Below are 16355 nucleotides of genomic sequence, written 5' to 3' on the forward strand. Positions count from 1 at the left end.
AAAATTTGTGCAGTTTTTGCCATTTCCAGATGTTGTGCTTTAACAAACTCCTCCTAATCAGATCAATATCATATTTGGTCAGTCTAATTTTAAGGCCTTTGCGACATTAAATTGTGAAGATCTAGAGTTTTCGCTGAACGGCGTTTCCGTGGCAGTCTGACAATGTTAGATTTTTTTAGAAGAAATAATAAAACAAACAGTTTAAAGTGTTTACCTAAACCCATGATCAGTGTTTCCACTAAGCTTAAGTGGAGGATCCATTGACCGGTCACTCTTCATGGACACACAGCTGAATCCTGGAGGGTCCAGTCTGTGGATTTAGTTAAACACAAGTGAATGTAATTCACACAGTCTTATTGTAATGAAGCTGGACACGAAGTGAGATCCCATGTGCAAGCTTTTATTAGACACTGTTCGTAGTCAGACAGGCAATGGTAGAACAACGGCAGACAGGTATGGCAGAGAGCAGGCAGAATCGTAGTGAACCGGCAATAGGTCAGGGTGGGCAGATTACAATCGTAAGTCCAAGACAGAGTGAATAGTCCAAAGGGCAGGCAGCAGAGAATCGTGCACGGGGAACAAACAGGGTCAACAACAGGCAGGCAAACAAGATAACCAATGCTCAGAAATGCAACCGTAGTATACAAGACCTCTCTGTAGCATATGCACACGTATCAGGATAATCAATAAACTTTGGAGTTTTCAGAACGCTTTTAACCTGATGAACTGTGTTTGTAAATCACTAAATCGGCTCCGGCCGGCTGTGACTTTCGGCAGGTTTGTGGACCCGTGAGGGTAAACAGAAAACTCCAACTTCCTCACTTTGGTGACTTCAAAAGGAGCATTCTTGTATATATATTTAGACGTATAACCTCTGTATTCGTAGTTTGCATATATTAAAACGTTATTCACGCTCGATTGTTCTGTTTGTTCTTTCAACTGAAGACCAAGTCACTTTAACGTTTTTCGATCGTTTTATGCTTTGATGCTATAATAGCAAGTTATTCTCATGGCCAGAGAATAACTCCGTTCATAATATTCTATGAGAAGCAGCGGTTTGCTGGACGAGCTGGTAGTTTCTCTAAATAATTATTGAACCTGAACTAATCACATATGTATTTCGTTGTAATTGATTCACATTTGATTCATTATAATTGATTCATTCATTTGATTCATTATAATTCGTTGTAATTGATTCACAATATATGTTTAATTCCCCCTGGGGTCGGTATGTGCATAATGATTCATAAAACCTTATGAATTATTATATTCATATTCCACCCATAAATTCATTAATAACTGTACGAACCGCTACATCGTTACATCGCAAAGTATGTCAGGATGTGAGTGGCTTAAATAGTCCAGATAATGTGCTGCAGCTGGGTGTGGTGATTACTGATTGGTGAAGTGAGTGCAGGTGATGGCCAGGGAGGATTATGGGAAATGAAGTCCAGGAATGACTGGAAACGTGACACTTATATTCATGACTTTGTATTTAACAGATTCAGGTGAATATATACATATTATTCCATTAATATGTATTATGCTGTTGGACATTTTATAGCAAGTGCACATCCACATATCTGAGAAGCTGATTAAGATATTTTAATATCTTCTGTAAAGCATTGTTTACAGACACTAAACAATTCTTTCTTTCTTTTTTAAACAGAGATGTAATAAGATAAATGGTTTAGTTCAGTGTTTACCTAAACCCAGAATCAGTGTGTCCACTAAACTTAGGTGAAGGATCCATTGACCGGTCACTCTTCATGGACACACAACTGGGTTTTGGCAGTTTGCTTTTCCACTGCAGTTGCAAAAAAGTAAGCTGTACCGAGCCACACAGAACCGTACCATGCAGTGGAAAAGCACCACAAATAAATTTAATCCACACTCTTATTTTCATGATTTTTGTAATGAACTGATTTGGGTGACTGAATTATTCCATTAATATGTGATCTATTGTTGGAGACATTAAAGCAAGTGTGACTGTTATTGTACACATCCATATATCAGGCAATGAAAAATTCTTTTTTCGTTTCCACATGATTTATAAAGACAGAAAAGTACAGTGTTTACCTAAACCCAGAATCAGTGTGTCCACTAAGCTTAAGTGGAGGATCCATTGACCGGTCACTCTTCATGGACACACAGCTGGGTTCAGATGACTTCAGTCTTTGCATCTGGACTGAACTGAAACAAAAAATAAAGGGAAATTAGAATGAGACACTGATAATGATTTATTGTTGATTAACTGAATATTTATGCTCTATTAAATATTTACAAACAACAGGAAATGGTGCCATTTGTGCCTGAAAACCACAATTTACCAACTTTTAATTAAGCTAAATGCACAAATTTTAAATGTTTGGATACACAAGGTTGTGGTAATATCATCCAGCTTCAATGAGCCTCTGTAAAAATCACACATTAATAATTATAATGCTAGTGACACAGATAACTGTGGTTCTGGATGACTGCCAAAGCACAAGTGCAGGGTTTTTCAAATCTGGATAGTGGATACTTTCAGCATCAGCTAGATAGGTTGAGATAATATACCATCAAAGTCACAAAGTGAAGGCTGAGCCTCAAGGACAATAGCCACATTAGCTCAGAATTCAGTCTCGCCCTTTTCTGTACACCACCATAGCAAACAAAAGGCTGGTCTGTTGGCCTAAGACAGATGGTAGCAGCCACATAACACATCAAGACTTGCTCAGAACAAGAGGTGATCCGTCGACTGATCTAATTGGGATAAACACTCAAGAGCAGCCAAATTAACTCACTGATTTACAAACTGAGGAAGCAGCACTGCAAAAGATAGATATGGTCGAAGCACAACGGCAGAATCATCAAACGCATGGTGGCACATTGAAGAAAACACTTTTTTCTTGTGCTGACTTTCTCATCAAATTTTAAAAATACTCAGGAGTTTTTTCTTTTCAGGCACTCACATGCTATTTAAATGTGTTTCAGAGTACTGTTTATTAAGTGGTAAAGTCATTTGCTAGGGAAAAGTGTGGTTCTCTCCCCAAAATTATCATGTTAGGAATGAGGTGAAAAAAGTATTCTAATAAGAAACTCAACTTTATGACTTTGTTGACTGAAGTAAAGTTCTACATTGACAATAAAATAAAAAGCTATATGGACTAAAGGTTTGTGAACTTTATTTGAAAATGTGATATTTTTATACCTGAATGGTATTTTTTTATTTTTATATTTCTACACTAGGGCGTGTCCGAATCCACTTTTACAAGTTTAACGATGGGAAAAATGGTTGGTGTGCCCGGTGCATGGTCTAAAAGGGTTGTACCTAGTCTCTTAATGAGTAATGGGTGCGTTTTGGGCGTAACATGCAATAAACCAATCAGAGTGTCATTTCCCATTCCCTTTAAAAGCCAGCTGTGCTCACACCATGGTGGATTCGCTATTTACAAGGCGGAATTTGCAAGCGGAAAGACTAAATGCTTCTCCAGAGAGGAATCCTTTTATTTTAAATATTTGGCATTTGTGTGCTGCTGCGCGTCCCTGTGTGTGTAACAAGCAGAGTGTACGCGCATTGTGCACCCCCCTATAGGCACATATTAGTAATGCGCACTTTAATTAACATAATAAATATTGTGCCATTGACTTCAGACCAGGTTTCAGTTGGTCAATGGCACAGTCTATTTCAGTTAGCTCAAAATAGCAATGCGCCGACAATGCACCTGAACACACCTCATTTTCAGACCAGCATGCCTATGGGTGCACAAATTAGTGCAAATGCATTTGCTATGTTTTGAACACTCAGAAAACATTCGGAAATTATGTTTTCATAACATTTTCAAAATTGATAGAATGGAATGTTCCTCTAACAATCACAGAAACCAAGAACAAACATTCTTAATACATTAAATAACTGGATGTTTTGCATGTTTAAAAAACATTCAGAAATGATGTTTTCATAACTTAATGGGAATGTTAGAAAAACATTCTAAGAACATATTTTAGCTTGGATGAAGTCAGTGTATTATTCCTGTTGCCTGTATATTTTATATACTTGCATTCATTATTTGTTCTTGATGCATGTGTCTTGTGCCTTCATGTTCTCTTCAATTCTCTTCAAGGATTAAACAAGTAGTAACATTTAAAAAATATTAGATGAACGTCCAACTGAACCATTCCAAAGAAATATGTTGCATGAACATTTTTTGCAACCGTTTTGAGAACGTTTTAACGACCAGATAACTATGAAGGACTTTAAAGGTTTGTGAACTTTATTTGAAAATGTATTTTTATACCTGAATGAACTTTTTTTTTATATATATATTTCTACCTCCCCTGGAACCTTTTATTTATGAATTTATATTATAGTTAATTTTTTTCTTTTTATGTATTATAATAATAATTAAAAACATTATTCCTTGAATTATCTCGACCTATCTGCATGACGCTGATGATCCACTAGTGCCCCAGGCAACCTGAAGGCCTACTTTGTGCCATTTAAATATTGTGCTGGTAAAACTGGAGAAAGGCAACTTTTTGAACCATATAAACTCAAGTAAATATGATGTCAGAGTCAATTATCCGAATACAAAAACAGAACTTGCTACTGTTCATAACATTGTTAAACGCCGTCTTTATCTGTTACACGATAACTTGGCGTTCTGAATGCAAATTCAAACAAAACATGTCTACTTTAGTCTACATTAAACCATAAAATAGATGTAGTCTATATATTACAGTTCGCAAAAGACCTGATCCAATGGAATGGGACATAGCGCCAGGTAGAAAATCACAAAAAAATAAGCGTTACGCCCTATCTGTAAAAGACTCACCTGTGTGGAAACGTATCTGTGGACAGGTCTTCTTCATAATGCTGACCTCCATGATGTTCCATCAATCTAAAATGTAAATGAAGGAAACTCAACACTTTGATATTAGTGTCAAGACGTTTCCGTTTTCATAAAATGTCAAAGGCCGATGGATTGTACTTTCACTTTGAAATCCACCTCAGGTGAACAGAAAAGGGGCGGGCGCAATAATTTCCTCTGACATTATGCCAAACAGACCCAAGGGCTTCTTCCAGACCTGATGAATTCCTTCAGTGGCCGCTGGATTTGAGCGTCGAACTTCTCTAAAACAGGAAGATGGAATTGTCAACAAAACAACATACGAACATTGAAACAACAATAATAGATGTATGAGGCTTTCAGGAAGTACCGCGTTTGCTACCGAGGTTTGAAAGAGTTAAAGATGCCTCAACTACGTGCAGGTCAGAACAAGAATCACAAGCAGTAGTGAGCATGCGTTCACCATTAGTGCAAATAATACATAAAAAATCCACGGATTTTATGAACATCCTTTCAATATTCAAATTATTGATAAATAAATAATAGTTTGTCATTGGACATTTCCTCTGCTCTCTTATGACCGTTTTTAATGTGAAACAATTATGTAGAATCATAAGAGAATCAGAACTGTTTGAAACTCGACGAATAAACCTCCGGCTTTCTAATTGAATATTCATGAACTTTGACACAGACCCCACATAGCAACATTGTGTCTGCCCAGAACCGGCCCACATCTGGCACATGTGGTATGATGATCTGGCCCACATGCTGCAATGAATTACGGTCCTTGTGTGGGCCATTTCTGTTTGCCAGATCTGAGCCACAAGCAGGCCACAGCAATGCCACATGTCAGCCAAGAGCAAAGAAATAAACCTAAACTGGACCTTATCTGAGCCACAAAATCTGTGTATATTAAGTATAGAGTCATCTCAGCCTTAATAAGCCTGTTAGCAAGCAGAATTTACTGAAGGAAAGAAGAGAACAGAAAAAGAGACGAGCAGAAACACAAGAACTACAACTGACTTCAGCCACAGCCTTAGATTAAATCAACTGAAGATAAAAGATATTAAATCTCTCAAGATCTCAGCAGATGGTGATTAAACAACTCCACAAATGGCATTACCAGATTCACTTATTACTAACCACATTGACTTTATGTTAGACATCTACAAAAGTTGTTATTGAGAATTAGCAGAGGTTTTAACTCTGTTTCATTTGAAGTCACCATAATGGTGAATAGTTGTTCCATGAGTTGGGCTCTTCACTCTTATTATACATTTGACTTTTCTGGCTGCTGTGACAGTGTGTTTGTTAAACATATTTGCAGTAGCTCCATACTGAAGCAAAATGACATCATGTGATGATGGTTGATTGTTTTGTAGTCGTCATGAAATGGCCTGATGTCATTTGAATCTAACAATTGTGCTGTGCTATTAATACATTTACATTATAACCCTGTGTTACTACAGAATGAGTTCCTGCAGCAATCTGAAGATTTTAAAAGACATGAGCACTAAGAGTTGTACATGATGACACACAGAGACATCAAGAATCAGCATATGAATCCCAACCGTGGTGACAATTAAAAGTGGGATGCATGCTGGGTACCAGCATACTACAAAACACCCAGCATGAATTGCAGCATGGCACTTTTGATTGTCACCATGGTTGAGATTCATATGCTGATTCTTGATGCCTGTGTCTTTCATCATAGACTAATTTTTAGTGCTCATGTCTGTTAAAATTTTCTGATTGGTGCAATAATTCATGCTTTAGTAACACAGGGTTATAATGTCAATGTATTAACGGCAACACAGTTGTTAGATTCAAAAGACATTAGGCCATTTCATGATGACTACAAAACAATCAACAGACAACCATCATCACCTGATGACATTTTGCTTTACCTTCCTTTGCTACTGTAACAACAAACACACTGTCACAGCAATCAGAAAAAACAAATGCATAATAAGAGTTAAGAGCCCAACTAATGGAAACACTATTCACCATTATGGTGACTTCAAATGAAACAGTTAAACCTCTGATGATTCTCAATAACAACTTTTGTAGATGTCTAACATAAAGTCAATGTGGTTAGTAATAAGTGAAGCTGGTAATGCCATTTCTGGAGTTGTTTAATCATCATCTGCTGAGATCTTGAGAGATTTAATGTCTTTCATCTTTAGTTGATTTCATCTAAGGCTGTGGCTGAAGTCAGTTGTAGTTCTTGTGTTTCTGCTCATTCATTGCAGCATGTGGGCCAGATCATCATGCCACATGTGCCAGATGTGGGCCGGATCTGGGCCGACACAATGTTGCTATGTGGGACGTTGCCAAACTTTAAAGCTATGTATTTCGTTTCAGCGTTTGAGTGGAAAATCAAAATGAATCGAATTTTACCTTTACAATCATAGTCCAAAAAATATATTCAGCACAATCTGGATGGTGTAATAAAAAATATTTACCCACAAATGAAACTCAAGATTTTTCTCTTCAGTTATATTGAGCTGTTCACTGAGATGATAAAAAAGTCCACCAGTACATGGATGGGAGAAATATTTTAATATTATATTTTTGTTAACCTTCTTTCACAAAAAAATTTACATTTATATAAAGTAATTAATAGAAATCTCTCTCTCTCTCTCTCACACACACACACACAGCAGTGAGGCCACTATGACGTTAGTTTTGATGATGATGTCTCTTCAGTGGTCCCATATTCACCATCATCTAAAACCTGTCAGTAAAATAAAACACAGACAGTAACTAGTAATATGAAAATAAATTATAAACATGTCTGTATATGTGTGTATATATACAGTGCTCAGCGCTCCAAAATGTTGACAAGACTGAGTTTAATATAACGGTTAATATTAATATAATGGTTGCTGGTCGTATTGCAGCCTGCCTGACAGCCATTTCTGCCTGGATGAAGGACCACCACCTTCAACTCAACCTTGCAAAAACAGATCTGCTTGTGGTCGGTGCCATCCCAACACTTCATCATAACCTTTCAATTCAACTTGGTTCGTCAACCATTACTCCTTCCAGGACAGCCAGGAACCTTGGAGTGGTGATGGATGATTGTTTAAGCTTCACAGACCATGTTGCTACAATGGCCCGGTCCTGCAGATTTGCCTTGTACAACATCAGGAAGATTAGACCCTTATAACGGAGCATTCCACACAAATTCTTGTCCAAGCTCTTGTTCTATCCAGACTGGACTATTGTAATGCTCTCTTGGCTGGCCTTCCAGCATGCACTGTCAAGCCTCTACAACTGATCCAGAATGCTGCAGCAAGACTGGTCTTCAACGAGCCGAGGAGAGCGCACGTCACTCCTCTCTTCATCAGTCTGCATTGGCTGCCAGTAGCTGCTCGCATCCAATTCAAGGCTCTGATGTTTGCCTACAGAACGACCGCTGGCTCTGCATCGCTATACCGTAACTCACTACTTCAGACTTATGCGCCCTCCAGAAACTTGCGTTCTGCAAGTGAACGGCGCCTTGTGGTGTGTAACGATGTAGCGGTTATTAATCAATTTATGGATGAAATATGAATATAATAATTCATAAAGCCTTATGAATAAATTATGATTCATATATCGACCCAACGGGGAATTAAACATATATTGTGCATTAATTACAATGAATTATAATCAATTACATATATGCTTAGTTCTGGTTTAATAATTATTCAGAGAAACTTCCAGTCCGTCCAGCAAACCGTAGCTTCTCATAGAATATGAACGGAGTTATTCTCTGGCCATGAAAATAACTTGCTATTATAGCATCAAAGCATAAAGCGAAAAACGTTAAAGTGACTTGGTCTTCAGTTGAAAGAACAAACAGAACAATCGAGCATGAATTAATTGTTTAATATATGCAGCTACGACTACAGAGATTATACGTCTAAAATATATATAGAAGTATACACATATATATACACAAGAGTGAAAATGAAGAAAAGACAGGGAAAGAAAGATGATCAAAGAATGGCAAATTACACAGTTAAACCTTTTTGAGAGAGCCAGCACAGAAATCAGTTTAGACAAATTTCAGATAAATGATAATACTTGCTTATTGGTTCAAGTCCGTGTGTAGCAGTTTCAATGCGCTTGGCTTTGTTGGTCCTTTCCAAGAGGGCTTCTCCGGCGGGGTTTTCAAAAGAGGTTTAAACTTAAGTAATTTAACCGAAGAGAGAGAAAAAGAGAGAGTCAAAAGAAGTGGTCCCGAAGATGAGCGCGATGGCAGCGCGTGGTCACCGGCGGCGTCCAGGAGAGACGTGCACGAGGTGCTCGTGAGACAATCGGGAGACAAAGGAGAAGGTGTGTGTCGTTGTTTTATGGAAACCCAAGCTAACACACCTCCTGAATTGTAGCGGCCAATAGATGCGCAGCACTATTTGGCGGGCAAAGTTCCTTTGTTTGGTCTCCTAGATGAATTTGCATACTTAATGACTATCAGATCGGATTTCGAGATCGAGTGCTTTCTTCACAGTATCATTAAACACATAGAAAAATGCATATGCCAGCTATGTGACATACCTCAGTGAATAGCTCGAGTCCGGAGCTTTACGGAGAGATCAAACTCGACAGATCAGAAAGGCATAGAAAAGAAGTTATGGTTTACAGACAGAATTCCACTATTACAATGCACCCTAGCACAAATACACTCATTTAAACACTAGGAAACATGCATACGCTTCAAAATACAGGATGGGTATATGTTGGCATAATTGTATTTTACATATACAGTCAAAAATGTATGTTTGTGAGTTTCTGTATGTGTCTGTGTGTGTGTTTTTGTGTGTCCCTGTGTGTGTGGGGTGTTGGAATGTGGATCTGGTCAGTCTCTGGGGGGGGGTGCTCCTTTTGAAGTCACCAAAGTGAGGAAGTTGGAGTTTTCTGTTTACCCTCACAGGTCTACAAACCTGCCGAAAGTCACAGCCGTCCGGCGCCGATTTAGTGATTTATAAACAAAGTTCACCAGGTTAAAAGCGTTCTGAAAACTCCAAAGTTTATTGACTCTGAACGGATCCATCCAGGCGTTACAGGTGCTATCACAAAGGGGCACAAAATCACTCTCACGAACCTTCTCTGGGTCTGTTCCTGGCTGGTGGAATGACCTGCCACGCTCTATCTGAGCAGCTGAATCTTTAGCCACTTTCAAAAAAATGCTAAAGACGTATCTTTTTCGTCAGCACTTGACCCAGTAATGGTAGCACTTACCTTGATTTCTGTTTTCATTCCATCTATTTGTGTATTAATAAAAAAAAAAAAAATAAATAAAAATCCTTGCTATGAGCACTTTACTGTCATAACTGTGACTTCACACAGCACTTACATACTGTTGTTCTCATGTTGATTTGATTGATTCTACTGTTCTCATTTGTAAGTCGCTTTGGATCAAAGAGTCTGCTAAATGACTAAATGTAAATGTATAATATTTGTTTAACTTATAACATGAAGGTTAATAATAAAACTTAGAGAACAAAGTTTTCAGTTTAACTCAAATTAGGGTGATGCAAAAATGAGTACACCCCACTGAAAGTCTTTGGAGCAAAGCTAAATTTTAGACTACAAATGTCTAATTCAACCACAGGGGAGTCTAATTATTCATTACACAGGTGTCCAGCAGACAGTTGACTATAAAAAGTTCTTAAAATCCCTTCCCATTTCATGCTGTCAGCAATGGCACCACATGGAAGAGAAATGTCACAAGACCTGAGAAAGAAAATAATTTCTTTACACCAGAAAGGTGATCAGCAAAGCTTTACTTATCAGTCAGAATACTGTAGCAAAAGTGGCACAAAAATTGAAAAAAGATGGAACTGCAACCATCTCACAGAGACGTCCAGGTCGTCCATGGAAGTTAACTCCTCGACAGGAGCGTCTTCTGATGAGAAGGGTTGAAGAAAATTGGCATGCAGGTTCACTGCAGTTATCTAAAGAAGTAGAAAGCCAAACTGGGGTGACTATTTCCCGTGACGCAATACAGCGTACACTGCAGAGGAATGGCATGCATGGGTGCTGTCCACGAAAGAAGCCTCTCCTAAAGCTCAGGTGCAAAAAAGCCCACCTAGGGTTTTTGCCAGGGCCCATGCTGACAAAGATGAAGACTACTGGGACTCTATACTCTGGAGTGATGAGACCAAAATAAATGTTTTTGGAACTGATGGCTTCAAAATTGTATGGCGTCGCAAAGGTGAGGAATACAAAGAAAAATGCATGGTACCTACAGTGAAACATGGTGGTGGCAGTGTCCTTATGTGGGGCTGCATGAGTGCTGCTGGTGTCGGGGAGCTGCATTTCATTGATGGCATCATGAATTCACAGATGTACTGCTCTATACTGAAAGAGAAGATGCTACCATCACTCTGTACCCTTGGTCATCGTGCACTTTTCCAACATGACAATGATCCTGAACACACATCTAAGGCCACTGTTGGATTTCTGAAGAAGAACAGGGTGAAACTTTATTAGATCTTATTCAGTGGCTTCTGATCTGAACCCAATCGAACATGTATGGGGAATTCTGAAGAGACAAGTTGAGCATCACTCTCCATCCAGCATCCAGTCTCTAAAAGAGGTCATTCTTGAAGAATGGAAAAAGATAGATGTTGCAAAATGTTGCCAACTTGTTCATTCCATGCCTAGAAGTCTTGGTGCTATCATTAAAAATCATGGAGGCCATACAAAGTTTTTGTTGTGGGGTGTACTTATTTATGCATCACCCTAATTTGAATAAAACTGAAAATGTGTAATCTAAGTAATATTATTTGTATTATTAATAATATTAAGTAAATGTCTTGTCAACATTTTGGAAATTGTTTTTGTGTTTATTGAGACATTGTTTAAAATGTTACTTTTCATAGGGGGTGTACTCATTTACGCTGAGCACTGTATATAAAAGTAATATCATAAATTATATATAAGACAGACTAGGATTAGTGTGTGTGAATATATATATACACACACACACACACACACACACATATATGATCTGTCCAATGTTGTCTTATAATATACAATATAATTGTTATATCTGACAAGCTCTGATAAATATTATATTAACAGATTATCCTAATCAAAAATCAATATCATACACACCATATCGGCTTCAGGGGAGATCTGGGGTAACAGTAATTGATCAATGTTACTCTGGGTCTTTTGCCCTTCAGCAGCACGGACTTGGCTATCACCAGCATGCTGGTCAGACAGTCCACAGTTCACTATATTCATCATTAGTTTCTGCACAGACCCTCTCTGATACCCTTTAACTCATTCAGCTCAGCTCTATATTTAGAGAGCCTCTTCATGCGTACTGCTGTGTCTGTGTGTTCAGTCAAAAAGTATAGAACCTAAGAGGCGACACTCTGATACTTTTTGGGTAACAGCCACTAGATGGAGCTCCGGTAGCGCGGCCGCCATTATGGGGTGAAAATACTAACTGGACCATTGAATCCTTCACATCTTACGCACCCAAAATTGGCGAATTTCACTGCCAAATCAGAAGCGCAATAGAACAGTTTTTAAAATTAAGTCACCAGTAAATTGTATGCCTCCTACAGTAAATGTTGTATTGTCTTATATATGTTTTAATTTACCAGTTGTGGAATCCAACCATTCAACCATCTGAGGTAACATAGTTAGCCTACTTTATTGAGTATTTCCATTTTATGCAACTTTACACATTTATTAATAGTAAATTAATAATTAATACATTTAAGATCATCATGTTTGCAGTGAACAATATATTTCAGACCTAGTGGAGTAATAGTAATAATAGTATCTAGGTCTGAATTGAAATAGGCTATTGTACGTTTTAATGGATCACGCTACAAACATAATGATCTTATAATACATGATGCATTGCTGTGTCCGTTATCACATAATTTTTTTCCTTTTGCTTTAACGGACATTAGACAACACTGCAAAATCAAGCTGTTATATTCATGTATTTATTGTCCAACATTCCCAATTTTTCTGATGCATGTCCTTAATTTAATTTTATATGTTGGTATTAATTCAGTGTTTATATGCCTAATGCTAATACTAGATCTTTTAAAGACTTTTAACCCAAACTGACTGGGTTTCTAAAGAGCAAAGGTTTTGTGAAAAAAGTGGAAGACTTAAACACAAAGTGTGTAAAATAAACTGTTGAAAGGATTTGATGATCACTAGTGATAGTATTTTATTCTGTGTTGTCATCATTTAAGTTGGATCATCTTTAATGTACTTTTTTTTTTTAACAAAGCAGCTGATATTGCCATAGAAACTAGTGAACTGCAGACTCGCTTCCACCCCAAAATGGTGGAAACGCAGGGCTGCTGCTGGGCGCCGGTGTTGCAATGGCACGTTCTATTGAGTGTCGCTTCTTGTTAGTGTATATTCTTTGGTTCAGTGCAGGCTCGCAGCAGGATTGAGCGTGGATGTGAGATTATCAGCAGGGTGTGGCCGACCAATGCCAGATTTAAAGTGCGTTCACACGGCCTTGTAATTCCTGTAGTTACGAGATTCCAGCTTGTAAAAAGCGTTCATGTCCTCGTAGAGCTCGTAATTACAGCTTGTAAACTGGGAGTTTTCTGAAAGCTCCCAGATGTACCATGTGGCTGCTGTACCACCTGACCACTGTAGATTCATTTAGGCGTTGATAGTGGTGCCATGGAAATGCATAATTGACAGGCCAAGGACGTGAACAGGCCTGAATATAACGTCACATGTTGTCATCTCAAGATTCCGGTAAATACAAGATGGCGTGAACGCAGCATAATTGTCAGCGTCCATAAGCAGTGTGATGCATGGCAATAATCAAAACAGCATGTCTAATTAGAGATATTTTTATCATTATAGGATGGCTGTGCTCATACATAGTCAACACACATTTATGTCCAAACACCAAGTAAAAGTTAATTTTACATAATAGGTGCTCTTTAACTTTCTTAGATATCTAATGTTATTATTGCTCCGGTTATTTTGTGGCTATAATCTTATTAGTTTAACTGTTTGTTGAGATTGTGTAGCTTATAGTATGCAGCTCTTTCCTGCCATTTGATTAATTACTATTCAGTTGTAAACATACACAAAAATCTACAGTTCTGTGAATCCATTCTGTTATGGCGAGCAAACATCGCTGAATTATAATATATGATCTAATTAGCCTAATTTGCATAAGAAAATGTCATGTGCTGAAAGGAATAACTGATTCAATGTAAAAACTCATGGTGTAGCAATAGCTGTTTCTGAAGAGATATAAGCCAACTCATGGTGATATGATCATGTGATGACAAATTTGCACCTTAATCATAACCATTTGCCTTTCACACACACAAACACAAAGACAGAAAAATAATGTAACAATGGCAAATATCCTCTTCAGATGAGCTTCAATCAAATCTCAGGAAGACATTTGATTAAGACATTAAAAGCCTCATCATTAAACCCTATAAAACATCAAGGTCCTTAAAACACAAATTAACCTCAGCTGAAGTTCACGGTACTGTTGATGTAGTGATTGTGTTGAGCTGTTCACTTCCCTGAAATGGCTGATAAGAGAAAAACAATTCACTAATACATGAATGCAATGAAGACTTTATTAGATCTTATCTTATGCCAAAAATAATGTACATTTATATACAGTAAATTCCAGTAAAGGTCATTGTGACTTCAGTGTTGATGATGATGTCTCTATTGATGTCTCCAGATTCACCATCATTTAATAACTGTCAGTAAAATAAAACACAGAGAGTAACATATATAGTACTGCTGACACATCTGTTCAGATGACTGATGAGTTCAAATGACATTATTAAATTATATTAAATGAAATAATACTTACAATAGTGTCTCCAGTTTATAATGTGGATCATCTTTTAAAGCAGAGACTCTTCACACTTGATTGTCGTAGTTTATTCCCAGACAGATTCAGTTCTCTGAGGTGTGAGTTTGATCTCAGAGCTTAAGTCAGAGCAGCACAACCTTCTCTTGTGATATTACAATCACTCAACCTGCAGAACAACGACACACTCTTTACCCTCTTCAGCAGGAACTACACAACCACAGAGAGACTGTGATATTAAATACTAAATCTTTGTGAGTTTATTGTTTTTATTACTTTTTGATTAATTGTGTGTTTTCTATAACATATATATGGAACTGTATTTGTTCTTGCAGATGTCAGTGTGAAATTTCCGCTCCAGTTGGGGTAAGGAGAGCTTGCTCATTGCACCTCTCCCGGAGAACATTTGCTAGCACAGAGATCTTCACAAATTGTATCCATCTCGCAGCTATACCGCATAACGCCATTAACAAGGTGTTAACTCGGTAATGAGCTGTAGTACCATATTGCATCGAGTAATCTAGATTGCTAACGTTGGCGACTTCAGGTAAGTTTGAAGCTATCAATAGAGTGCAACAGTGTTAAAGAGCACTGGAAGCACAATACTGTATTGTTCAGTGCTAACACGGTTAAGCACACATCCTGAGAAACAGCAAAAGATACACTGTGTTGTGTATGTTTGGGTGTAGCATGACTGCTGCCCCTTCCACTATAGCATGCAGTACAGCAATGTCTCTCTGCGCAGCAGTGGCAGCATTGAGTAAAGTAACAACAAACAAATTTGCTCTTTGTTTAGAACATGTCTAAAGTAACTGGGCATGCCTGTGTTCAATACCAGGCACCTATGCTGCCACAAGATGGCCATGATGTGCTAGAGGTTAATGCTTCTCTAAACTATTCTCTCTTTTCAGAGACCATGTCTGAACAAAGTGTTGATCAGCTTGAAGATTCAGAAGATGATTCTGACCCCTCAGAACCACACCCCTCAGTCACAGGACTTTAATCATTTGAGGGCTCTGATTGAGAGGGCAGCTTATGCTTTAAATATTCCTTCAGTCTCTAAAGTGTCCACAGCTCCATCTCTATTTGATGTGAACCAAACAATGCCATGAAAGGTTCTTGGCTGGGACCTGTTCTGCGGAGGCAACGGATCTTAACAGATGCCGCTTGACAGGTTGGGGAGCAGTACTCAATGGTGCATGGGCTTTGGAAACCTTCCTGGGCATCCCAGCACATCAATGTGCTGGAGCTGAAGGCCATTCACTTAGCCCTTGACATTCCTACTCTGCAATGTGGCATATCTTCCAGGATTGCAGAATGAAGCAGCCGATATGCTGTCATGGGGTCCTAGGCCAGGAGAGTGGCGTCTTCACCCAGATGTGGTGAAGATCATTTGGGATCATTTTGGAATGGCAGATGATGATCTTTTCACCTCTTAGGAGTCAACTCATTGCCCTTTTTTGAGAAGAGGCAGGCACTCCTGGGATATGACGCCCTATCAATGGCCTCAGGGTCTCCTGTATGCATTTCCCCCCTTCGGGCTACTTCCTCCTCCAGAGGACACAGAATCAGTGAAAGTAATTCTTATAGCTCCATAGTGGCCCCACATGCCCTGGTTCTCAGACATACAACCTTTCCTGGTCGGTCTTCCACCTGGAGCTCCCACACAGGCAAGATCTTCTGTA

General features: G+C 38.4%; 1 protein-coding gene across 5 annotated transcripts in view; it reads right to left on the bottom strand.

Annotated features, from left to right (window-relative positions):
• The window catches only part of LOC125271749 (NACHT, LRR and PYD domains-containing protein 12-like), a 55294-nt gene that overhangs the window by 23542 nt on the left and 15397 nt on the right, over positions 1-16355 (bottom strand). For 2 of the 5 annotated variants that reach the window (XM_048195985.1, XM_048195980.1), the window contains exons 3-4: positions 2080-2193; positions 215-310 (exon numbers count right to left, since the gene is read on the bottom strand). In XM_048195985.1, coding sequence (XP_048051942.1) covers positions 215-310; positions 2080-2193 — 210 coding nt within the window. Of the gene's footprint in view, positions 1-214; positions 311-1706; positions 1807-2079; positions 2194-4817; positions 5153-16355 lie in introns of those variants that run through there. The other 3 variants (XM_048195982.1, XM_048195981.1, XM_048195984.1) reach the window with 3 other exon arrangements.

Source organism: Megalobrama amblycephala, linkage group LG7, assembly GCF_018812025.1.
Source record: "Megalobrama amblycephala isolate DHTTF-2021 linkage group LG7, ASM1881202v1, whole genome shotgun sequence".
Classification (NCBI taxonomy): Eukaryota; Metazoa; Chordata; class Actinopteri; order Cypriniformes; family Xenocyprididae; genus Megalobrama; species Megalobrama amblycephala.